The sequence below is a fragment of the Mus caroli genome, chromosome 7, assembly GCF_900094665.2.
Source record: "Mus caroli chromosome 7, CAROLI_EIJ_v1.1, whole genome shotgun sequence".
NCBI classification, from domain to species: Eukaryota; Metazoa; Chordata; class Mammalia; order Rodentia; family Muridae; genus Mus; species Mus caroli.
This window is the reverse complement of record NC_034576.1, coordinates 54,481,603-54,508,285: the sequence shown is the minus strand read 5'-3', so window position 1 is coordinate 54,508,285 and position 26,683 is coordinate 54,481,603. Positions and strand designations below refer to the sequence as shown.

The following is a 26,683-nucleotide window of genomic DNA, read 5'->3' as shown; positions in this document are numbered from 1 at the left end:
CTGTTCTTAGTCCTTTATGATTAATAGGTACCTCTACCTTGCGGTTTTGGCAGATTTAATAATGAATCACTTTAGTATGTCTGTAGTGACATTTTTTGAGAATTGTGGAGTTTTGTTTTTCTTAAGCACAGAAATATCATAAGAATGCGTCTTTTGTTTTAATCCCACGCTTAGGAGTGTGGGGCTGCCTCAGACTGTCGACAGCAGCCTCGAGCTCTTGAAGAAGCACGGTTTTGCCAGCTGTAGATAATTTCTGTAATTGTGTGACTTTTGGAATTCTGGAAACTTTTCAGAGGGTACATAAATTCAAGAGCCCTGAGAGGCAAGGTGGATGGTTGTTGGTTGTTTTGGAAGATTGTGGTTTGTTGGTAGCCATGGTCAAAGAAGAAACAAATGAAAAGAAATTATTTTAAGGACTCTCTCTCTCTCTCTCCCTCCTCCATCATTGTTTCTCTCCTATCTAGTGATGGGGGGGGGCGGGGACGGGGAAGGATAGGAAATAAAAAGAATCCACAAAGTAGCAAAGGCCAACCACATAAGTCCTTTCCATGGCCAGTGTTAATATAAAAGGGTCTTCGATTGTGAAAACCCTCCCCTCAGCCATCTTGACTTAATTACATTACTACAATATAAGACATCCTGCAAATTTCTTTTTTTTTTTAAAGTAGAAATGGAGAATAATTTAAAATGCTGTATCCAGCACAAACAGAGTGAATTAATCTTTAGGTGCAAAACATTAGGTTTTGTACGTTGAAGCGTCATAAATCCTCAGAGTTCTACAGTACTAATGATGGCAGAGCTAAGAATCAATGGCAGGCCATTAGCATTATTTTAAACATTAATGGTTTTGTAATTAATGAAATTGTTTTAGATTTATTAAAATATTTTAGTTATTTTCATTTTATGTTTATGAATGTCTTGCCTGCCTGTATGTCTGTACATCCATCATATGTATTCAGTGCCATTCATTTGCTCTCCATGTGTGCTCTGGGAACTGAGGGTCTCTGGAAGAGCAGCCAGTGATCTTAACCTGGGCCACCTCTCTGCTTATTTCTTTATTTTTTTCATAAAACTCGGGGCTTTCAAGAAATCTGAAATTCAGTATTTCCAACCTATTGATCCAAGGTGCACAAGAACAAAAGAACATGATTGAACCTGATCATGATTAATTCTAGGAATGATCTTAGTCAAGAAAAAAAATGAAGAAAGCAATACCAAGCCCCTGTATTTCAACAATCAATACATTTATTATATGTATGCTACTCGTATTAAAGTTTTTCTTGTCATATTTTAAAATATATCAAAGGTTTTTATCAGTTATGCACTCATGCAATTATGAATTCACATAATTATAAAGATTAACACAATATTGAAAGAAACATTAAGACTCGTCTTATGGTTAACAATCAAAGCATTTGAGTTAATCTATTAGGTTTCTCTTGGCAAAGTCTGGATTTAATGAGAAACAGAAGATGTACATGCATGGGCTGGACTTAGGCCTCCTGCACATTCATAGTAGATATATAGCTTGTTCTTCATGTGGGTCCCCTAGCAATCGGATCCAGAGCTGTCTCTGACTTGTTGCCTGCCTTTGGATCCCATTTCCCTAGCTGGGCTGTATTTTCTTGCCTCAGTGGGAGAGGACATGTTTAGTCTTGATGTAACTTGATGTGCAAGGGTGAGTTGGTACCCATGGGGGTCTACCCCTTCTCTGACGAGAAGGGGTGGTAGCTGGAGCAAGGGCATGTGAGGATGGGAAGGGAGGAGAGGAGGGAAATGGGGCTGAGATTGGGATATAAAGTGAATAAATACATTTTAAAAATGAAACTGAAAATAAGAGATGGGCAAAGGTAGTCATTCACATGAGAAAGTGTATGAAAAATAGAATAGAAAATTTAGGTGAGAAAAAAATCTTAGCTGTGAGAGGTTTTCTTTGCATAGATCCTTAAAATAGTCAGTGAGTGATAGTGTGTGTCCAGTTTCCATGCAGCTGACTTTCTATAGATATATGCTAAGAGGTAATTTATAACATATGTTACACCTTTTAAAAAAAATGATGCTGTGTATTTGTGTTTGTATATGTGAGTGAAGTGCTTGTGCAGGCCTGCAGGGGGCAGCAATGCTCTGGAACTGGAGTGACAGGCAGTTGTGAGCTGACTCATCAGGTTCTCGGCACCGGCAGCATACGTTCTTAGCTACTTGATCCAACTCTACCTTTTGCGTAATTGTTAAAATGTATGATGAATAACTATGGGTGGAGTACATTTAAAGATGGGTCAGGCTTTAGGGGGTGCAGTTTAATGTGTCTCTCTTATGTTTTAGACATTGATACAGGAATGTTGATGCTCGCTGGACTAGGAAGGAAGGTTGCTGATTTAAAACTGTGAGACAAAGCATTGCCATCAAATTTAATCATAATCATAATCATAATCATAATAAAGAGGAGGAGAAGGTTGAGAACTGTGTCCCGTGTTAATGTCATTTCAAGGGACAAAAGAGAAAGACAGATTCATAACGAGAAACTAGTGAAGGGGTAGAATATTCCCAAGGATATAGAGCCCCAGAGACAAAGGGAAGATGACATGCAGCAGAGAAGTGAACTAACTTTACTAAGTGTTGACTAGCTGCGATGGCTACTCTTGGTTGTTAATTTGACTAAACTGGAATGAACTACAATTCAGAAATGTAGGGCACACCAGTAAAACAGGTTTTGTTTTGTTTTTAATTTTGTTTTCTGGTTCTTTTTTGTGTGTTTGTTTTTTGTGTTTTTGTTTTTTTTGTTTGTTTGGTTGGTTGGTTTTTGCTTGGTTTGAAGTGAGTGAATCCACTTCTAGTACAGACCTTTGAGGTAGGAAGACACATACCTTTGATACCACTGTTGAGGCAGAAAGATGCATGTCTTTAATTTGGATCTTGAGGTGGAAAGACATGCCTTTAAATCTGGGCTGCACCTTCTGCTAACAGCCTATATAAGGACATAGAAGAAGGAAGCTTTTGCTTTTTGCCTGTTTGCTCTGGCCTGGCTAGCAAGTCCATTTTTTCACTGTCACTAGATCCTATTTCTTCTGAATTCCAGTGTCACCAACTAGGACATCTATATTTGTGGATTGAACAACTTCTCAATTCTTGGACTTTCTGTTCATAGACTGTCATTGTTGAGTTGAGACAGCTATGCTGATACCATGACGGGCTTCAAATTGGCAGTTCAGGAGAGTATGCCTAAGAACTGGGCAAGTCCAGGCAAGCCCAGATAAGTCAGTTACTAGAAAACAAAAACAAAAACAAAAACAAAAACAAAAACAAAAACCAAACCCAGGCTTCAGGCACAGAAACTACCTTGCCATCAAAAGCTGCCCCACAACTTGGCTTGAGGCAAGGACAATGGGTCAGGAACACTTTCCAGACCTCTTCAGCAGCAGTTTCCAGACTTTGCCAGCAACAGTTTCCAGCTCTCATGCCCCAGTAATGGTTCTGGAATGTCCCTAGAGAAGGACTCGACAGATTAAGAGAGAGGTCACCTACCACAGAATTCCCCTAATGTGCTTTACATCAGGCCTGTGAGCTCACTTTTGGGTCTCTCTATCTTGGCAATGGGGGATCCCATCATGCTGGACTCTTCTGCATCGAATCATGGACCCTTACAGAGTTAGCTGGACCATAGCTTATAAGTGATTCTAATAAATCCGTTTTCTTATAGATTCATTCTATAAGTTCTGGTACTCTAGAGAATCCTGACTAATACGTTAGTCAAGCAAGACAAGAACTGGGATTTGGATATTGCTTTATATGTGTAGATGAACAGTGTGGTTGGAATGCATGGACCTTTGAGTGTAGTACACAAAGAATTGGTTTTAATTAAACTGCCTTTTGGCAAATAAGTATAATTTGGGGAAAATGGACATGTAATCAGTCACTCAAAGAAAATGAGAATGAAGACACAGTATGATTTTTATACTACTTGAAAGATTTTGCTGGGGTATGTGAGCTGTGGGAGAAAAGAAAGTTATTGGAGCCTTGCTTCATCCACCAAGTATGTGTGAGTGTGTGCCTGTTTTACATGAGTCACTGATCCTACATCTCCTTGGATGGCTGAACTCACTGTCAAAGTTGGCCTCTGGCAGAAAATGTGCTAAAAACATAATGGGGAAGAATGAAATTATGTCACGTGCATGAAAATAACTGGATATTAGCATATTAAGGGGGAAAAAAGCCAGACTAACAAAACAAATATTGCCTGTGGAGTTGGGGAGGGCTATGAATGTGAAGGGGAAAACATTGAAGACGTGCAAGACAGAGAAAGAAACATGACCGAAGCAGGTTATATGTGTGTATGAGAATGCCACAGTCACCATAAACAAATATGCTAATGAAAATTTTTATGAAAGGAAGGAGGGAAGGAGGGAGGAAAAAAGGGGGGGGAGAAAATAAGGAAGGAAAGAAAAATTATGGTAATATATGCATCTTTTCTGGTCTGTGTGTGATTTTAAAAGGGGGGTATGGGTAAGAAAGATTTGAGCACTTATGCATGTGCTATGTTCACGGATCATCAGAAAGGAGTAGTGGGAGAGAGAGATGTGCTGGTGAGCCAGTGCTAACAGTGGGAGAAGCAAAGAGAAGAACTGGGGTGGAATAAAGGACAAGGCCAATTTGATGATATCCTAAACTCTGACATTTTAGGAACATGAAAGGAAGAGTCAGGTCAACAGTGTACTCGCCTATCCTGACCCTCCCAAGAAGGAAGATTACCATGAAAAGGAAAATCCTCAAGGAAGGGTCTGGTGTGTGTGTATGGGGGGGGCATCCATAGAAGATATAAAAAGATACAAAGATGGCTGCTCTTTATAAATTTAGAAGTGTTAGTGGATGGTTACTTGAACAAGGTAGAATGATACACACTAAGGAACTTCAGCTTTGGATATAAGACAGTTTATTATCTGTGTAACATTTCAGAATGTAAACAAATATCTGCACACATATGTGCACATGCATAAGTCCTTACATGTGTAGATGAACTCACTAATCCATCATTTAGAGTAGTGGCTACTTACTGAGCACTCCTCATACTTTATCAGGATTCCGAGTCCCTGAGAATGGAACTCGAACCTACCTTGTGGCCTTAGAGGAAGTAACGCAAACAGAATAAAGTGAGAAAGTAATGGGTAGGGGAGTCAGGATTAGAGCCCGATACAAAGGCTATTTTTCAATAGATTGATTTGCCATACACTTTGAAGATGGCAGCAGCATGCGCTAGATCAGCAGTTCTCAACCTGTAGGTTGTAACCCCTAAGGGGGTCCTATATCACATATCCTGGATATTGCAGATCTACATGACTCCTTATAACAGTAGCAAAACTACAGTTAGGAAGTAGTAACAAAATACTTTTATGGTTGGGGGAAAGCCATGACACGAGGAACTTTATCGAAGGGACTCAGCATTATACAGGCTGGAAGCCACTGTATCAGGTTCAAAGATAAACCTATCTGTGGGGTCGCACTTGATATCTAAAGCAAGGTATGAAGTAGATATCAGTCATGGGGGAAGAGAAGTTGGAGAAGGAAATAAAGGGAGGGAAAGAGGAGAGGTCAGGGGAGGAGAAAGAACTTGTCACTGTCACCATCTCCAAAGCAGTCAGAAAACAAATGTTAACTGTTAGGCTGTGTGCTCAGTACGCTCTCAATCAGCTCTGTCTACACCGTATTTATCTTGTTACGGCCCTCTGTCTCCCAGATCAACACTCACTGCCTTCAGCTCTCCATCTTTTTTCACATCTTCCACATAGGACAGGACAAAGTCGATCTGCCGGATTCCATCTCTGAAGAAGACCGAGTCTTTGCTGTGCTCACTTCTCTGGAACTGCAGAAGACACACATACATGCATGACATGATTTCACGTCACCTTTTATTCACAAAGGTCAGAAACATGGAGGAACTTAGCTCTAATTGGGCTGCCACTTTTTTTTGTTTTTTTGTTTTTTTTTTTCCCACACTTAACAGAGAAAGTCAACACAAGCCATAACAGAAATTAGGCCCCTTTATAAAGTAAAAATCCACAGAGGATTAAACGATACCTACTCAGGAAGGGCTGAAAGAGACAAAGTGATAGCATGTTCACACATTAAACCACATGCTTTCCTACAAATGCTGCAGTTATGCCGAAAATGTAAGATGACCATGCTTCTACATTGAATCTAAACAGGCACATTCAGGTAGAGAGGTGTGGTTTTAGTATAACACACAATCAATTAGTAAAAACAAATCAAAAAACAAAACAAAAAATAAACAACCCAGAAGCAGGTAGCTGGCCAGCTAACCTCACCAAGAGTAGGTCCTACAAATGTCTGTTGTCAATGTCTTTTTATAGTTGTATGGATTTTCTCAATATAATCACCAAAATGACAAGTTCAACTTTTACATGACATTCATGAATTTTTCCACTTTTTGTGACAGCAAAACAAATCAAAATAAACATAAAAGCAAAAACTACTGAGCATTGCAGGGGAAAAAGAGCCTTCACATTTGATTTTGTATTCCTCATCGCTGCTATGAAAGGTGTTATATTTGTGCTTATAAGAGCCCTGTGTGAGGCTCAGCAGAGTGCAGTGGTTGGTTAGTGATACCACTGGGATGCCTCCCCGCTGCTTCCTGTAACTAGTGGCTGGGAGCTAGATCACTTGGTTTTTCCCAGCAGGTACAGCTGCATCTTCTGCAGTCCCTGTGATGCTCTGCACTTGCCAGCCCTGCTGTACATCCCCATAAAAGGGACAGGACGTGCTCAGCCACAAACAGGAGAGACGTCTCCTCGTGCCTGATCTGTGGACTGGCAACACAGTCATGCTAATTCTAACCTTTGGGTTCTTGATGACTACGGTGGAGGAGGAAGAGGCTTTCAAGGCATGCGAGGAGAAAAGTGGGTAAATGTAGACAGAAATGAAAATATCCAGGGAGATCACACTAATTGACAGAGGACTAGAACTCGGAAACGACCCACAGTCTTTTCCGTTTCATAAAGGATTGTAAAAAACCTGAGAAAAGCCAAGGCGCTGTACTTTGACTAGAAACCAGTTTTTATAAAGAGAAAATAAAATAATCACTGGCATTATAGTACATTATTACAAAATTAACATATTTGATAAAAATCTACCAAAATGTATGGAAGCCTGTTGGCTAGAGACACAAAATTAGCCTGCACATAATCAAAGGAGAAAGAAAACCAAATGCCATCCATGCTCCTCCAGTCCTGTGACAACCAGGTTTTGTACCTTAGAACCTTTAAAAGAAATCATCAATGTTTCTAGGGACGTTCATATTGTTTACAAAAGCTGACCCTAGGATTCCCTTAGGACTGAAGTGACAGATGTTGTGAGCCACCATGTGTTGCTGAGTTCAAACGAGGTCCTCTGGAAGAGCAACCAGTTCTCTAAAATACTGGGACATCTTTCCAGCCCCAAGTCTCCAGATTCTGAACAAAAATTGCTTTGTACTAAATGGTGCAGAAAAATTCATTCATTTTTGTTACAGACAACTAGATGTTATTAAAATACACCATGTTTTGGTTTTTACTGAAAACATGATATAAAGACAGATGTATATGATGTCTATGTTCATAATGTAAGTGATGCATATGTATATGTACATGAATATGTGTGCGTATGTATCTATATTTGTGTGTATATTTGTCCTTAGAGAAGCCTGGTTACTACAAAGCAACACGTGGGTGGCATCTAGCTTACTATGAATTACATTCCTAGTGGTTCATGAGCACCTGAGTCTATTTACATTGTCTTGTGTAAATACATTTGCACTCAGGTAGGGAACAGGCTCATCAAATGGAAAAGAATAAGAATCACCATGATGCAATGTCAACCGCCTGGGGACTGGGAACTAGTCATCAAGTCCCCCAGTGTGGATAGCATTCATGGTACAGAAAACATGCAAGTGTTATGACAGACATTCAGGCATAAGCATCAGCAGCCAGTGCTGTTTTACCATAAGACGCCTCCTCAGGAACAAATTGAATCGCTTCTCAGGCTGTGAAGCAACCAGTGGAGAGTCACCAAATCCTGCTCGGGGTTCAAGGTTTCAATACAAAGATCCATGAACGATTAAGCTATGCTCTGTGGTGGGTGGCTATGCTGACACATTCAGCCTCAGAGCAAGGCTGTTGTTCCCTCAGAGGAGGGGTTTGCTTCCTTAAAGTATGACCACCACCTACTGGAAGGAGTTTTATCATAGCAAGCCCTGGCTTCAGGGTGTTGATGTCCTACTAGATAATGTGGTGGTGCTGAGACTTTTATTTTATTTTATTTTATTTTTTTTGACTCAGAGCAATACTGGAATTGTCTCAACACCAGGCTGTTGCTAAACACAATAAGCCCAGCATTAATTATTCCAAATCACTGTGAAATTAAAAGAGGCGGAATACCTGTGTAGATGCCTGCCCTAAGAAAACCTGTCTGGTGAGTTTCTCTAACGTCTTACCCACTGCTGCTGTGCTTCAGGAAACCTGATGAGCTTTCCAGTCCTTTTCTTTTATTAGAGATTTTCTTCATTTACATTTCAAATGCTATCCCGAAAGCTGCCTATACCCTCCCCACCCCAGCCCTGTGCCCCAACCCACCCACTTCTGCTTCCTGGCCCTGGCATTCCCCTGTATTGGGGCATATGATCTTCACAAGACCAAGGGCCTCTCCTCCCATTGATGGCCTCTGCTACATATGCAACTAGAGACAGCTGGGGGGGGGGCGGGTACTGGTTAGTACATATTGTTGTTCCTCCTATAGGGTTGCAAACCCCTTTAGCACCTTGGGTACTTTCTCTAGCTCCTTCATTAGGGGCCCTGTGTTCCATCCAATAAATGTCTGTGAGCATCCAATTCTATGTTTGCCAGGCACTGGCAAAGCCTCGCAAGAGATAACTATATCAGGGTCCTATCAGCTAAATCTTGCTGGCATATGCAATAGTGTCTGGGTTTGGTGGTTGTATATGGGATGGATCCCAGGTGAGGCAGTCTCTGGATGGTCCTTTCTTCCATGTCAGCTACGAACTTTGTCTCTGTAACTCCTTCCATGGGTATTTTGTTCCCCATTCTAAGAAGGACCAAAGTATCCACACTTTGGTCTTCCTTCTTCTTGAGTTTCATGTGTTTTGCAAATTGTATCTTGGGTAATCTAAGTTTCTGGGTTACCAGTGAGTGCACATCATGTGTATTATTTTGTGACTGGGTTACCTCACTCAGGATGATATCTTCCAGATATATCCATTTGCCTAAGAATTTCATAAATTCACTATTTTTTATTACGGGGTAGTACTCAATTGGGTAAATGTACCACATTTTCTGTTCCATTCCACTGTTGAGGGATATCTGGATTCTTTCCAGCTTTTGACTATTATAAACAAGGCTGCTATGAACATAGTAGAGCATGTGTCCTTATTACAAGCTGGAACATCTTCTGGATATATGCCCAGGAGAGGTATTGCTGATCTTCTGGTAATATTATGTCCAATTTTCTGAGGAACCACCATACTGATTTCCAGAGTGATTGTACCAGCTTACAATCCCACCAACAATGGAGGAGTGTTCCTCTTTCTTCACATCCTAGCCAGCATTTGCTGTCACCTGAATTTTTGATCTTAGCCATTCTGACTGGTGTAAGGTGGAATCTCAGGGTTGTTTTGATTTACATTTCCCTGATGATTAAGGATGCTGAACATTTTTTCAGGTGCTTCTAGCCACTCGGTATTCCTCATTTGAGAACTCCTTGTTTAGCTCTGTCGCCCATTTTTTAATGGGGTTATTTGATTTTCTGGAGTCCATTTTCTTGAGTTCTTTACATATATTAGATATTAGTCCCCCTATCTGATTTAGGATTGGTAAAGATCCTTTCCCGATCTGTTGGTGGCCTTTTAGTCTTGTTGACAGTGTCTTTTGCCTTACAGAAGCTTTGCAATTTTATGAGGTCCCATTTGTCGATTCTTGATCTTACAACATAAGCCATTGCTGTTCTGTTCAGGAATTTTTTCCCCTGTGCCCATATCTTCAAGACTTTTCCCCACTTTCTTCTCTATAAGTTTCAGTGTCTCTGGTTCTATGTGGAGTTTCTTAATCCACTTAGACTTTAGCTTTGTACAAGGAAATAAGAATGGATTAATTCGCATTCTTCTACATGATAACCACCAGTTGTGCCAGCACCAATTGTTGAAAATGCTGTCTTTTTTCCACTGGATGGTTTTAGCTCCCTTGTTGAAGATCAAGTGACCATAGGTGTGTTGGTTCATTTCTGGGTTTTCAATTCTATTCCATTGAAATACCTGTCTGTTGCTGTACCAGTACCATGTAGTTTTTACCACAATTGCCTGTAGCACAGCTTGAGGTCCGGCATGGTGATTCCACCAGAGGTTCTTTTATCCTTGAGAAGAGTTTTTGCCATCCTAGGTTTTTTTTGTTATTTCAGATGAAATTACAAATTACCCTAACTCAGTGAAGAATTGAGTTGGAATTTTGATGGGGATGGCATTGAATCTGTAGATTGCTTTCAGCAAGATAGCCATTTTTACTATATAAATCNTGCCAATCCATGAGCATGGGAGGTCTTTCCATCTTCTGAGATCTTCCTCAATTTCTTTCTTCAGAGACTTGAAGTTTTTATCTTACAGACCTTTTACTTCCTTAGTTAGAGTCACACAGAGATATTTTATATTATTTGTAACTATTGTTTTTTTTTTGAGAAATTCCCATTTCATAAAATGGTTTTTTTTTAATTACATATTTTCCTCAATTACATTTCCAATGCTCTCCCAAAAGTCCCCCATATCCTCCCCACCACTTCCCTACCCACCCATTCCCATTTTTGGCCCTGGCGTTTATTGTGAAGGGTGTTGTTTCCCTAATTTCTTTCTCAGCCTATTTATCCTTTTGTAGAGAAAGGCCACTGATTTGTTTGAGTTAATTTTATATCCAGCTACTTCACTGAAGCTGTTTATCAGGTTTATCAGTTCTCTGGTGGAATTTTTAGGGTCCCTTATCTATACTATCATATCATCTGTAAATAGTGATATTTTGATTTCTTCCTTTCCAGTTTATATCCCCTTGATCTCCTTTTGTTGTCGAATTGCTCTGGTCAGAACTTCAAGTACTATATTGAATAGGTAGGGAGAGAGTGGGCAGCCTTGTCTAGTCCCTGATTTTAGTGGGTTTGCTTCCATATTCTCTCCATCAAGTTTGATGTTGACTACTGTTTGCTGTATATTGCTTTAATTATGGTTAGGTATGAGCCATGAATTTCTGATCTTTCCAAGACTTATATCATGAATGGGTGTTGGATTTTGTCAAATGCTTTCGCAGCATCTTAAGTGATTATCATGTGTTTTTTGTCTTTGAGTTTGTTTATGTAGTGAATTAAGTTGATGGATTTCCTTATATTAAACCATCCCTGCATCCCTGGAATGAAGCCTACTTGATCATGATGGATGATCGTTTTGATATGTTCTTAGTTACGGTTTGCGAGAATTTTATTGAGTATTTTTGCATCAATATTCATAAGGGAAATCAGTCTGAAGTTCTTTTTCTTTTTTGGGTCTTTATGTGGTTTAGGTATCAGAGTAATTGTGGCTTCATAGAATGAATTGGATAGAGTACCTTCTGCTTCTGTTTTGTGAAATAGTTTGAGGAGAATTGGAATTAGGTCTTCTTTGAAGGTCTTATAAACCCATCTGGTCCTGGGCTTTTTTTCAGTTGGGAAAGTATTAATGACTGCTTCTATTTCTTTAAGGGATATGGGACAGTTTGGATCATTAATCTGATCCTGATTTAATTTTGGTACCTCGTATCTGTCTAGAAATTTGTACATTTCATCCAGGTTTTCCAGTTTTGATGAGTATAGCCTTTTGTAGTATGATCTGATGATGCTTTGAATTTCCTCATGTTCTGTTGTTATGTCTCCCTTTTCATTTNTGATTTTGTTAATTAGGATNCTGTCCCTGTGCCCTCTAGTTAGTCTGGCTAAGGGTTTATCTATCTTGTTGATTTTCTCAAAGAACAAGCTCCTAGTTTGCTTAATGCTTTGAACAGTTCTTTTTGTTTCCACTTGGTTGATTTCAGCCCTGTGTTTGATTATTTCCTGCTGTCTACTCCTCTTGGGTGAATTTGCTTCCTTTTGTTCTAGAGCTTTTATGTGGGCTGTCAAGCTGCTAGTGTATGCTCTCTCTAGTTTCTTTTAGAGGCACTCAGAGCTATGAGTTTTCCTCTTAGGAATGCTTTCATTGTGTCCCATAAGTTTGGGTATGTTGTGGCTTCATTTTCATTAAACTCTAAAAAGTCTTTAATTTCTTTCTTTATTCCTTCCTTGACCAAGGTATCATTGAGTAGAGTGTTGTTCAGCTTCCATGTGAATGTTGACTTTCTATTATTTATGTTGTTATTGAAGATCAGCCTTAGTCCATGGTGATCTGATAGAATGCATGGGATTATTTCAATATTTTTGTATCTGTTGANGCCTGTTTTNTGACCAATTATNTGGTCAATTTTGGAGAAGGTACCATGAGGTGCTGAGAAGAAGGTATATCCTTTTATTTCAGGATAAAATGTTCTGTAGATATCTGTAAAATCCATTTGATTCATAACTTGTTAGTTTCACTGTGTCCCTGTTTAGTTTCTGTTTCCATGATCTGTCCATTGGTGAAAGTGGTGTGTTGAAGTCTCCCACTATTATTGTGTGAGGTGCAATGTGTGCTTTGAGCTTTACTAAAGTNTCTTTAATGAATGTGGCTGNCCTTGNATTTGGNNCATAGATANTCAGAATTGAGAGTTCCTCTTGGAAGCTTTTACTTTTGATGAGTGTGAAGTGGCCCTCCTTGTCTTTTTTGATAACTTGGGATTGTAAGTCTATTTTATTCAATATTAGAATGGCTACTCCAGCTTGTTTCTTCAGAACATTTGCTTGGAAAATTGTTTTCCAGCCTTTCACTCTGAGGTAGTGTCTGTCTTTTTCCCTGAGGTGGGTTTCCTTTAAGCAGCAAAATATTGGATCCTGTTTGTGTAGCCAGTCTGTTAGTTTATGTCTTTTTATTGGGGGAATTGAGTCCATTGATATTAAGAGATATTAAGGAAAAGTAATTGTTGCTTCCTGTTATATTTGTTGTTAGAGTTGGGATTCTTTTCTTGTGACTGTCTTCTTTTAGGTTGTTGAAGGATTTCATTTTTGCTTTTTCTAGGGTGTTATTTCTGTCCTTGTGTTGGTGTTTTCCCTTTATTTTCCTTTGAAGGGCTGGATTCGTGGAAAGATATTGTGTGAATTGGTTTTGTCATGGAATACTTTGGTTTCTCCTCCTATGGTAATTGAGAGTTTTGCTTGGTATAGTAGCCTGGGCTGGCATTGGTGTTCTCGTAGGGTCTGTATAATATCTGGCTTTCATAGTCTCTGTTGGGAAGTCTGGTATAATCTAATAGGTCTGCCTTTATATGTTACTTGACCGTTTTCCCTAACTTCTTTCAATATTCTATCTTTATTTAGTGCATTTGTTGTTCTGATTATTATATGTCTTGAGGAATTACTTTTCTGTTCCAGTCTATTTGGAGTTCTGTAGGCTTCTTGTATGTTCATGGGTATCTCTTTCTTTAGGTTAGGGAAGTTTTCTTCTATAATTTTTTTTTGAAAATCTCCATTCTCATCTATTCCTATTATCCGTAGGTTTGGTCTTCTCATTGTGTTCTGGATTTCCTGGATATTTTGAGTTAGAATCTTTTTGGATTTTGCATTTTCTTTGATTGTTGTGTCAATGTTATCTATGCTGATGCTCACATCTATGGTTCCTGATTTCTTTCCTGGGGTTTCTATCTCCAGAGTTGTCTCCCTTTGGGTTTTCCTTATTGTTTCTACTTCCCTTTTTAGATCTTGGATGGTATTGTTCAATTCCATCACCTGTTTGGTTGTGTAATTGTTTAAGGGAATTTTGTGTTTTTTCTTTAAGGGCTTCTACCTGTTTAGCAGTGTTTTCCTGTAATTCTTTAAGGAATTTTTGTGCTTCCTATTTAAGGCCTTCTACCTATTTAGCTGTGTTCTCCTGTATTTCTTTAAGTGAGTTATTAATGTCCTTAAAATCCTCTACCAACATCATAAGATATGATTTTAAATCTGAAACTTGCTTTTCAGGTGTGTTGGGGTATCTAGGACTCGTTGTGGCGGATGTGCTGGGTTCTGATGATGCTGAGTGGTCTTGGTTTCTGTTATTAAGATTCTTATGTTCGCCTTTCGCCATCTTGTAATCTCTGGTGTTAGTTGTTATAGCTGTCTCTGGCTGGAGCTTATTCCTACTTTTATTCTTTTAGCCTCTGTTAGTACTCCTGGGAGTCCAACTTTCTCCTGAGTCTCAGTGGTCAGAGTACACTCTGCAGGCAAGCTCTCCTCTTGCAGGGATGGTGCACAGAGGTCTGGAGCTCAGCTCTTCCTCCTGGCTGAAGATGAAGGCCCAAAAGGCACCCTGTCCCAGAAGCTATGTTGTTCTTGCCGCCCGAGTGCTCTCCTGTGCAGACTGGTCTCTGAGGGACCACGATACAAGATGGTATCCTCACCTGGTCCCACTGTCAGAGTCCTCCCTGGAGGCCAACTCTCCTCTGGCGGGGAAAGTGCACAGGGTTCTGGAGCTTAGTTTTGCCTCCTGGCTGAAGATGTAAGCCCAAAAGGGACCCTATCCCAGAAGCTATGTTGTTTCTTCTGCCCGTGTGTTCTCCTGAGCAGACTGGTCTTTGAGGGACCCGGGATACAAGATTGAACTTTCCACTTCTATGTATCAAACTTATGGCATTCAAAGGCCCACATTACTCATATTTGATAAAAATGAAATGGTAAGTAATTACATAAATTATCATTAAAGGAACTCAGTAATTCATAGGAAGAGTTTGCTTCAACGATGGGAAGGCCTAAGCAGCTAGTGATGGTTGGTGTGTGGCTGGTTTTCTTATGTCACGTTGACAGCTAGAGAGTTATCTGGAGGGAACCTCAACAGAGGAAACACCTCCCTAAGATTGGGCTATAGGCAAGCCTATAGAGTATTTTCTTAATTAGTGACTGATAGGGGAAGGCTCAGCCCACTGTGAGTGGTGCCACTTTTGGGCTTATAGTCCTGCATTCTATAAAGAAGCAGGCTGAGGAAGCCAGTACATAGGATCTTTCTATAGTCTCTACATCAATCAGCTCCTGACTCCAGGTCTCTGTCCTGTATGAGTCCCTGTCTTGATTTTCTCTGATGATGAACTATGGAAGTATAAGCCAAACAAACCTTTTCCTCTTTAACTTCCTTTTGGGTCACAGTGTTTCATTCCAGCAATAGATACCCCAACTAAGACTGTGTGAAATTGCTATTCTCAGAAGCACTGAACATTTATGTGTGTAGATAAAGGAGTGACTGCTGTTAACACTTAGGTGCATGGGGATATCAGCCATTGCTTAAACTACATTCTTTTGCTGGTCTGAAGTTTTCTCTCTCTGTACTTTGATTTTCCTAATCTTTGGTGACATTTGAGGATTACTGTTATTCATAGATGTTTTCCCTGGATTGACTACATATTCCACAAGAGATATGAGAATAGTTAGGGATTGCATGGTGAGCCTCAGGCTCTCTGAGGTGATGCAAGTTGACCCCAGATGTGTCATAGACTAAACACAACTAAAGGCTATTTTGCAGAATAAAATCAGAAAAGTTGTCCCTTATATTGATGCAAGAAAATTATTGCTTAAATAGAATATGAAAGGTATGTTAAAGAAAAATGAAGGGGACCTGAAATTTTAAAACATTTTTACAATTATTTTAGAAAAATAAAATAAGCCCAATGATACTCCAACCAAAACCCAGGATTTCTCTAAGTCTGTTCACTTTCTTGTGTTTAAATTTTAGATATCTTATGTATTTGATTTTCTCATTTTGAGTTCCAGAAACAGTACCCCTCTCTCCCCATTCCCTAGTTCCATGGGCAGTACTGGATTCAAGGCTAGTGTACTTGCTTTGGTGAGAGTCTCTTACATTTATGGCACTCTGTACAAGTTCTCTTCAAATTATTCTATTTTGAATATGTCTAAAAGGATCTTGACTGATACAGATTTAACTATGTGATTATTGGTTGTATGGAAAACAAAACTTCTTTAGAGAAATGATTCATTCTAGGGCTTAAGCAGAAAATATACAAGATGAATTTGAAATATCCTGTAGTATCAGAAATAAAAAAATATTAAACTAAAAGGGAACACAATGGGGTGTGTCCAAGTTATAGAGATTTCACTAAAACATTCTCTTATACGGTAGAATCAAGTACTGCTGAGCTTGTGACAGGAGACATAAAAACCTCTTGGAGTTAATGCAGAGGGAAGGGGAGGGAGAAGAGGGAGAGGTCTCCCACACACAAATCCCAGGGGAGGGGAAGGTGGCTTAGAACATTTGTCTAAACGCCCCATGGGTTCAATCTGTTACACCACTGTTATTGACAGTAAAGCAAAAATTACTATCATCTACTTTTAAGATTAAATACAACCCCTAGTCCTTTCATGCACACTGACTAATGACCCAGACACTAGTGCAGTAAAGGATAAAGCTTCACAATTGCCCTAGGATATGATGCAAAGCAAGGGACACTTTCTGTTTTCTACTTCTTCAATCTGAGTCATGAGAAACCATACCTTAGGAATTTTACAACTGAGGTGCTTTCTACAGGGTGAAAAGGCCAGCATCAGCCTTAGAGGTCACTGGACACGAGAAAGATACTCAGAATTGGTTGTTGTCTCAACCAAAGGACACCAAGTAGACATGGCTGCTGAGCACAACTAAGGACCCTCAAAGATAATGTCAGCAGAACTCCATTTTCTGTCTTTTCAGACAGCAACATTATTTACTTAGCAAATAAAAAAACCACCTAAACTTAATAAAACTTAAAGTTTAATAAGTTCTGGATTGGATCAAAGTTTATTCTTTAAAATTTAAATTATGATTATTCTTAAGCATGAATTCATAGTGAAGCATACTGTAATGGAATAAGAAGGCTGATGTTTCGGGTCTAGGACCCTCATAAGCACAGAGAAATTTTGATGACGCCACTGGAAAACTGGGAATTCTTAAAGTGCCATTCTCATTACCATGTCTGCTGTACTGTTTTTCTTCAATAAATAATGTTTTTCAAAAGAAATACATTCTCAGATAGCAAACTTAAGGACCTGAGATTTAAGTGACAGTATACCAAGTTCAGACCATAGTAGGACACTTGTGTCTGTTCAGTGAAGAAGAGAAGTACAGCTCTCTGCTTACCGGTGACTGTAAGTCTTCAGGGATGAGAAAGCTGGTCTCTTTGGAGCCCAGGGTCTGTCAATAGCAAAAGGCAGGGTGAGAGAGAGAGGGAGAGACAGTGCTGTTAAGGATGGCTCAAGTAGAACAATCATATATCATGTATGTCTCCAAATCAAGAACAGCAAGGTTCTTTCAGTAGAATTCTACACCATGAAGCCAAGAAACCTGAACTCCATTTCCCCATCTGAAAAGGTACTTGAAGTTGTATGTCTGTACACATGTATGTATGTATGCATGTGTGAATATATCTGTGCATGTGTCTGTGTGGGGGGTGGGAAGAAAAAAGAGAGGGGAGAGACAGAGAAAGGGAAAGGGACAGATAAGGAATTGTAGCGAAAGCTCTACTAAGTCATGGGACAATCTGCAACAGGTGAAATGGTTAAAAACTTCTACAGTACAGTAAAGGGATCAGGATATCTGTTATTTTAAGGACTCTGAGCACGACCGATATAGAATACTCATCACTGATTAGATAGTTCATGCTTCTTGGCATTGGCTTGAAATTACTAAAATTTATAGCTTTGAAGATGACATACCATTCTTTAAAAATGCATAATTGAAGAAAAGAAGCTGTGCATGTATATAGTACACACAAGCCACTAGCAACTAAAGCATTTCTTCTTTCTTGAACATGGGCTTCCAATCCAGTTGTTAGTGATCCACACACCACAGAACTGGCTCCTGAGGACTTAACTGCCCATTTTCTGAATGTCTGGGGATGGTATCAGGAGTGGCCCCAGCTAACAAAAAATGATCTGAGGTTCAGCTCACACAGGACACTCAGTTATCTCCTTTGGGGAATGTCATATCCACCACCCCACTATGACTGGTTGGTTCTCAGCAAATCAATCTTGAGAAACAGTTATCATGAATTAAGGAGCTTTCAGGAGCTTTCCAGAATATCCTTTTAGGCTGAAGAGCTTATACAGTGGAATATGCCAAGCAACTGTAACCTCTCTGCCTTCTTAGTGATGACAAAGGTGGTGCTGCGCATAGGTATATTCAAACTACTTCAGCAAACTTAAGTTAGACTTAATGAATCAAAGTTGCTCATCAAAATATAAGAAAATATCAAATAAAACTAACCTATCAGACAACTCTAAATTGCCAGTCTTCACAAATATATGACAGAGAGGAGGGGGGAGAGGAAGGGAGGGAGGAAGGAGGGGAAGAGAGGGAGATGGAGAAAGAGATAGAGAGATCTGAGGTTAAGAGTGATTGCTGTATGTATCGAAAGATGGCCTAGTCGGCCATCAATGGAAAGAGAGGCCCATTGGACTTGCAAACTTTATATGCCCCAATACAGGGTAATGCCAGGGCCAAAAGAATGGGAATGGGTGGGTAGGGAAGTGGGGGGAGGTATGGGGGACTTTTGGGATAGCATTGGAAATGTAATTGAGGAAAATACGTAATAAAAAAATATTAAAAATTAAAAAAAAGAAACTTTCCTCTGGAAAAAAAATAAAATAAAGTTTGTAGAAAAAAAAAGAATTGTTCAAGATCATCAAGGAAATAAAAATCAATACTACTTAAAAATAAATAAATAAATAAATTGACAACCAAAAAAAAAAAAAAAAGAGTGATTGCTGTTCTTTCAGACAACCTGAGTTTCATTCTGAGCACCACCTGTAACTCCTACACTTTTTTCTGGCCTCTATGGGCACCTGAACACACACACACACACACACACACACACACACACACACACACACACATGCCCTTTAATAGAAACAAAAGGAACCTCTTAAAAACTGTAAAAATAAATAAATAAATAATGGTGAAGCTACGTTGTCATCATGCAAACAATAAAGGAACTTAATTTGTCCTCCCTTGACCCAGAGCCCTGTTACACTTGCACTCTACCATCACACAAAGGCTTGGTTGAGTTAACTGTGGAAAGGCTGAAGGAACCGCACAGCAATGTTCTCAAGGGAACTTGGCTGGGAACTTGACTATCTACCACCTTAGGAAAAAGATACATTTGTTCTGACTGGGCCCTCAAACCTTCAATCATGTCTTCTCTTTGAAACATAAGCTGATATAATTTATTTTTTTCTTTTCTTACAATTCTTTGCTGAGTATTTCATTGTTTCCCTTGTCAAAGACTTGTTATGCATAAAAATTCTTACTATGGTCAAGCCTATGGTTCCCTCAACAGAGGCATTCCTTTCATATGTTGTGTGCCCCTTTCATAGAGCCCAGCCACTGAGCAATTAAGTAAAGTGATACAAAGAGGAACAACAATGCTAAGTGGATGGATCTCACAACCTTCTACAAGTAACAACATATAGCCTTATTCATTCACAAAATCCACAAGTCACCATAGAGACTGAATGTAAGTAGCACTAGTAATACTCTTTTGGCTTTGTGTAATTCCATCATGTGTGTTTGAAGTATATAATAAGCTGTTATAGGACAAAGTCACATTTCCCCCCTCCAAACTGCTGTTGATTGACTGCACAAATTTGGGACTTACAGATACAGAGACCAACTGTATTTGATTTCAGTGTTTTAGTTCAGCAATTTTCCTCACTCCTGAGTCAATTGAACCGTACATAGATAGCCCTTGATGAGAACATATTTCATGTGAACAACCATTACATAAACAGATGTCATACACAAACCAGCATTACACATCCCCACTGTGATTGGCTGAAAGTTATTGTCTTGCAGATTGAACTCCAGCACATCTGAAGCTATTTTAAGATCAATTCAAACTTATGCTTGCTCTCCAATAAGACCATAGTTTCTTGTTCCTCTCTGTTTAAAAATTTAGTATTTAAAGTAATTTTAGAACTTGTGGAACTCTCAAATCAAGCATTCATCCAACAGCCAGCCGATTCAAAGTGTGGGTTTTCTTGAGTGAGACTTGTTTGTGGATTTGGTCTAACACTTTCATTATGTTGTTTAGGTTCCCAAAATTGCATGAGAATCCATATGTAAGATGATGAGGATCCCTGCCCCCAGTTGGTTCTAACTGGTAAATAAAGTTGCTGGCAGCCAATGAATGGGCAGGGAGACAGAGGAGGGACTTTAGGATTTGAGGGCAAGGGGACCAAGAGAGAAGAAGGAGGAATATAGCCATGCTGGGAAAGGAATAAGATCCAGGCTTGAGAGCTGCAGAAGAAAGAGCATACCAATCATGTAAGAGCTGGGGAAAAGCAGCCCCCGGGTGAGGGGGTGAGGGGGTGAGGGGGTGAGGGGGGTGGGGCATTGGGTCTAGGGTAGCAAAGATGGAATATATATTTTAGTAAGTAATAACTCAAGAGTATCTAAGGGGAGGCATTAGCCATGTGGAAGTTTAGGAATGGCCCAGCCATTGAGCTGTTCAAGGCATATTAAAATAAAAGTCTCTATGTGTGTAGTGTGTGTGTGTGTGTGTGTGTGTGTGTGTGTGTGTGTGTGTGTGTTTGTCTTTCATTCAGGAACTCAGAATATTGGGTGGGTAATGCGGAATGTATGCTGCTACAGAGGCAATTTGAGTAGTATTAATCGCTTACTGCAACAATTTGCTGGGCTTGAACTCACTATTAAAAATTAATTGGAAATTACCAAACAGAAAGCACATAACATGCTATAATATTAGGAGGTGGAGTGAATTGGCTTCTCAGCCAAGCTGAGCTGAGCAGAGCAGAGCCCTGTGTGGTTCCTGCCCAAGCCTCACCGGTTTGGAACTAGGACAAAAGGTGTGCTGAATTGATGTGCATAATTCTGTGATTTGTGGTTTGAGACTAGGATGTGGGTGGTGGACTAATGATTCAGCTAGATGCTTTCTCAGTGTTCTGGGCTGCTGGAGAGAGCTCGAGCCACAGATGCTGAGTGCTCCTGCTGATATAAAGCAGGCTGAAGAGAACAGGCCTGAATAAAATAGGAATAAAGGGATTTGCATTGTATTAAGGACAGAAGGGAGAATGAGTGAACATTGTTTTAATTACTTTTAAATATAGAAAGTAGAAAACGCTTTAAAGAAAATTTTAAAAAATCTACACCAGGGCAGGCAACTGGGTTCTTTGAAGGTAAGCTCCACAGGAATTATGGGACTGCTAAGCCTGGTATGACAAATTAATAGCCTGATAATAGGCTTATACTGTAAGTAGAAGGGAATTTAATTGAAGTTAAATACATAGGAAAGGATGTTAATTCAAGTTATATAAAGAGAAAGATAAATACCCTGTATATGTATATGTATATGCATATGTATACATAGATTAATAAATAAACTTAGGCCTTGGTCTCATTATTAAAAATTAATCATGTAAGAACAAGGCAGAGCATAGTGAAGGATAATAATAATAGTTTAGATTTTCTCATGTCAATTAACTCTTATAAAGAGAAAGGTGATATATATATATATATATATATATATACACACAGAGATATTAATCTCCACAGAAGGCAGAATTTAAGTATATATTGATGAAAAGTTGAAGCCTTTTAATCTCATGTAGGTCAAGGCAGGGGTTAGAGAGAATAACTTTATCTCAAATTCCAGAAATTTAGGCTTTGATCTCACTATTAAGACTTAATCATGTGGGGCTGGAGAGATGGCTCAGTGGTTGAGAGCACTAACTGAAAGAGCACTGACTGAAAGATTAGAGGTTAAGAGCACTGACTGAAAGATCAGAGGTCCTGAGTTCAATTCCCAGCAATCACATGGTGGCTCACAAACATCTGTAATGGACACCCACCCTCTTCTGGTGTGTGTGAAGACAGCTATAGTGTACTCATATACATAAAATAAATAAATCTTTTTTTTTTTAAAGATTTATTTATTGATTATATGAAAGTACACTGTAGCTGTCTTCAGACACTCCAGAAGAGGGAGTCAGATCTTGTTATGGATGGTTTTGAGCCACCATGTGGTTGCTGGGATTTGAACTCCGGACCTTCGGAAGAGCAGTCGGGTGCTCTTACCCACTGAGCCATCTCACCAGCCCCAAATAAATCTTTTTAAAGTAGCTTCATTTTTAAAAAAAATAGTTAATCATGCAAGAACAAGGCAGGGACAGTGGAGAAGCACTTCCTCAATGGATAATAATAATTTCTTAGATTGCTTTAATTCCTTTGAATTGTTTTAATTGTCAAAATATGCATGTTTATAAACTTGGTGCTTATGATGTTAAAAATCCTCTGAGAGAGAGGACAAAATAGAGCATGTCTAAAGAGAAAGGAGACTTCTAATTTGGATCAATCTACAGTTTTGATGATTTTGGTTGCTGGAACAAGGACATGCTATTTTTGGAGAGAGGTTCTGTATCTGTGTTAATAGGAAAGAGGAAAAGGCTTTGGATCCATTTCAAAGCAATATGAATGAGACATGATGGGGAAGACCCCCTGAAGATCTTGGCTAAAGACAAAAAAAAAAATCAAACAGGAAGATTCGACCTTTGAGAAGATCAAACAGTTCAGGTAACATGATTTACTGATTCCTCCACATGGGAACAGCAATGTAACTTACTTAGACATAAAAATGTCTCTAGCAAAACTTCAGCTAAAATTAGACAACAGATCTTGTTGGATATGGAATCCTTAAGATTCATCGTCCCATCCTTTACAAGGCATGAATAAAGATTTATTACAATGGGTTATTGATCAAACCAACTCATAAAAAAAGACAGCTGTCTTTCACCTGCTCAAAGGAGCAAAAATGCCATCCTTAACTGATCTTTCCACTTTGTACAAGCTATATGAATATCTTAACAGTACTAAAATTTTGATTGTAAGATACATATATTGAAGAATGTGCAGCTCTGACAAGTTTCATCCGTGGTGATACTGAAATAACCTGCTGTTCCAGCTCTCTGCCTCCCGATGCTGTTTCAAAAGACTTGAACTGCTTCAGGAGTAGCTGCTGATTCCCAGTGAACTCAGTTCATCCAGCCTCTCAGACAGATCCAATCAGAACTTCAGTCAAGCCCTGAGCCTTCTAAGCATACAGAAAATGGATGACTGATGGTAAATCTAGCTTTCTTAAGTCTAACCAATTTTCCCCAATTTTTCTATCCCTCTCCTCCCCTTAAAAATAATTCATCACCCCAATTCAGCAGGGAGAAGCCATAATGAGTCATCATGCCAATTCCTTAGGTTTGAGTGTCTGGTTATATTTATTTTATAGATTATAGATAGATTGTCATTTTAAGGAATAATTTGGAAATTGTCATAATTTTGAACACAGTGGAAACATTTTAAATAGAGAGCTCAGACTTAGAGATTTCTGTCTTTCCTTTCCCCTTCTCTATCATTTCTTTACTAGGTAAAAGGAAGGATGTTGAAGGCAAAAAGGGGGATAAAGTAATATTATAAGAAGTTAGATATATGGGATGTACTACTAAAATTATTCTTAAAGCATTGTATAGCCATAATCTTATATTGGTAAATATCTTTATATTTGATTTAAAATTGAAGTTATAATTTCTTACATTGGCACAGAATTTATATATTGATACAGTTTTAAAGTTTTCATCGGTATAAATGTTTATATATTGATACAAAATTTGAAATTAATATTGTTACTCTTAGATAGGCATTGTGCCTATGCAACTCATTTAAGAATACAAGGTTTTCACCCAGTCCTTCTATAGCTGCTATTACAAACTATTTAGGATAATTAAGTAATGCAAGTGATTCTGATTTAATTATAATAAAATGTTTTCAATATTATTCAAATAGAAATAGCAAGAGTAGTCAAGGTTTGACAATTCATAAATACTTTATATGGATAGTCTTCACAAGCATCAGAATTCCACAAAATATGGCATCTAACATCATTTTATTATTATTAGATTTTGACTAGGACACATGTCTGCTCTTGATAATACACAGTTCATGTTTCAAAGAAGATATTGAGCATCATAACCTCCATATAGAGTTGCTCCAGTTGTGGCAAGGTAGCCATTGGGCAAGGATTGCCCTAATTCATCCATAGCCAAAAAAAAAAAAAAAAAAAAGAAAGAAAAGAAAAGAAAATACTGTCCCTGAAAGGACATGCAATGTGGGATAGTTGACAGCTTAGCTCTGCCAATACAGAATAAGCTAGTCCTTTATAATTCCTGCTACACTTAAGGTCTGTCAGATGGTTCTGGGGCAGAATGCTGAACACAGATGCTCCAATGTTTTGAGGAATAGGAGCTGTCCAGATAGTCAGCTGTCTTTGCAAATTGTTTATGTTTTGGAAACTATGGTTTTGTGCTTCTTATATATTCAGGTCGTATTTAATTCATTCTCGATTCTTGATGGGGTTAAAGGCTAGTTATAATATCATAATCAACCTTAAGTTGTTTAGCATTGAGGAAGATGATGTAGATTTGAAAGGATGGTTTTCTCATGGTAATGCAAGTTAAAATCAAAACATAATTCAGGTATAAAATGGTAAACTGATCAAGTTATTATAGGGTTAGAATAATCTACCTAAATTGACAAAATAGATAGACTGGAAATTATTAATGTATATAATACCTTATAGTTTAATAACTGTTATAACTATGTTAGTTGTATATCTGAGAGAAAAGGCCCTTTTAATGAACAAAAGGGGGGAAATGTTGTGAATTTGGTCTAATGCTTGCATTATGTTATTTGGGTTCCCAAAATTGCATGGGAATCCACATGTAATATGCGAAGGTTCCCTGCCCCTAGTTGGTTCTGATTGGTAAATAAAGTTGCTGGTGGCCAATGACTGGACAGGAAGACAGAGGCAGGATTTTACTATTTGCAGGCAAAGGGACCAAAAGAGAAGAAGGATATGAATCACCATTCTGGGAAAGGAATAAGATCCAGGCTTGAGAGCTACAGAAGAGAGAGAGCATGCTAATCATGTAAGAGCCAGAGAAGAATGGCCCCAGGGCATACACCCCCCAATGGGGTCTAGTGTAGCAAAGATGGAATACAAATTTTAGTAAGTAATTACTCAGGAATATGAGTATTGGGTGTGTGTGTGTGTTAGCAATGTGGAAGTTTGGGAATGGCCCAGTTATTGAGCTGTTTAAGTCCTATTAAAATAGAACGTTCTTCTCTCTCTCTCTCTCTCTCTCTCTCTCTCTCTCTCTCTTTGTGTGTGTGTGTGTTTCATTTGGGAACTCAGAACACTGGGGCAGGTAGCAAGGAACACGTGCCACTGTCACCAGGGCAATTTGAGTAGCATTAATCGCCACTGCAATAGACACTTCATGTTATATGCAATAGTAAGTGAGACATGGAATTTGACTCACATTACAAGATGAGCAAGTCATAGAACAGAGAGAACAGTGCATTATAGGAGTGGATATGTAGAGTCTGAGGCAGCTACAGGTCTGAGGGGCTAAACTTGACTTAATATTTGTACTTTATGTATATTGTGAAGCTAATACACAGACATTCGACTTACCTCACTCTGTTGGAATGCATAGTCTATTTCTCTGGCTGTTAAGCCTAGAAGAAATAAGAAAAGAAATCTATCATGCTGACTAGTCATGTTCAAAAGTCTACACAAGGAAGAAACAGAAATTAAGCAACCCAACAAAATTCAAAGAAAAAAAGTACCAGGAGCTAGTCTGTTCAAATCAGCCTTTAAAGGCTGTTCTGTTTCTCTCTAAAAAATTGACGATTATAAAAAAAATTAATAATCTCAATCACTAGGAAACAAATGTAGCTATGATCATTGTACTCATCAAGCCAGTCAAATCCTCCAAAAGATCATCTTGTGGGAACCATGGACATTCACTTAGTTGTTCTCTTTGTGTGTGAGATCATATTATTTTCTTTATTTTCCAGAGTGCTATCACTTTTAAAGCAGACAAAGTCACTCTCAAAGCACTTTGATATCTTTATGATGGTCAAGTGTTTAGTCATGTGTACACACATTCACAGCAAGTTGCAGCCACTGAAGACTGTCACATGTGGAATTGATTCTTAATCTCTAAGGACTTCAACTTGAAAATACACTGAGAAATATCTCTCAAGTCAATAGCTTCCTATACAACAATATTTTTTTGGACAAATAGCCGAATAGGAATGATATAAAATGTTGTTTCTATTTACAGACCATCTCCAACAAACATAACTCCAGGAAGGGTTAGCACATACACCAGTAATATAGAAAATATAAAACTACCACAATTTAAGAACCAATACAACCCACAAAACCCCCACAGTTGATAGTGACTTAGGAAGCTCCAACCTCTTTACTGGTTGTGCGATTCACTGATATTTATGCTTAAATGGTTGAGAACAATAGCATTAAGCATTATGAGAGAAAGAGGCAGTCCACATCCGCATAGCTCTTTTAACAGGATGTGATGGCAGTCATTCTTTGTTGTTAGCCATAGTTGTTCATTTCTTTTTTTTTTTTTTTTGGTTTTTCGAGACAGGGTTTCTCTGTGTAGC

The 26,683-nt window shown here is 38.7% G+C and overlaps 1 protein-coding gene across 4 annotated transcripts in view; it reads right to left on the bottom strand.

Annotated features, from left to right (window-relative positions):
• Positions 1-26,683, bottom strand: part of Ano5 (anoctamin 5) — an 86,697-nt gene that overhangs the window by 52,802 nt on the left and 7,212 nt on the right. For 3 of the 4 annotated variants that reach the window (XM_021168193.2, XM_029480216.1, XM_029480214.1), the window contains exons 2-5: positions 25,686-25,729; positions 17,288-17,341; positions 7,988-8,029; positions 5,741-5,854 (exon numbers count right to left, since the gene is read on the bottom strand). In XM_021168193.2, coding sequence (XP_021023852.2) covers positions 5,741-5,854; positions 7,988-8,029; positions 17,288-17,341; positions 25,686-25,729 — 254 coding nt within the window. The remainder of the gene's footprint in view (positions 1-5,740; positions 5,855-7,987; positions 8,030-17,287; positions 17,342-25,685; positions 25,730-26,683) is intronic. The other variant, XM_021168194.2, reaches the window with a different exon arrangement.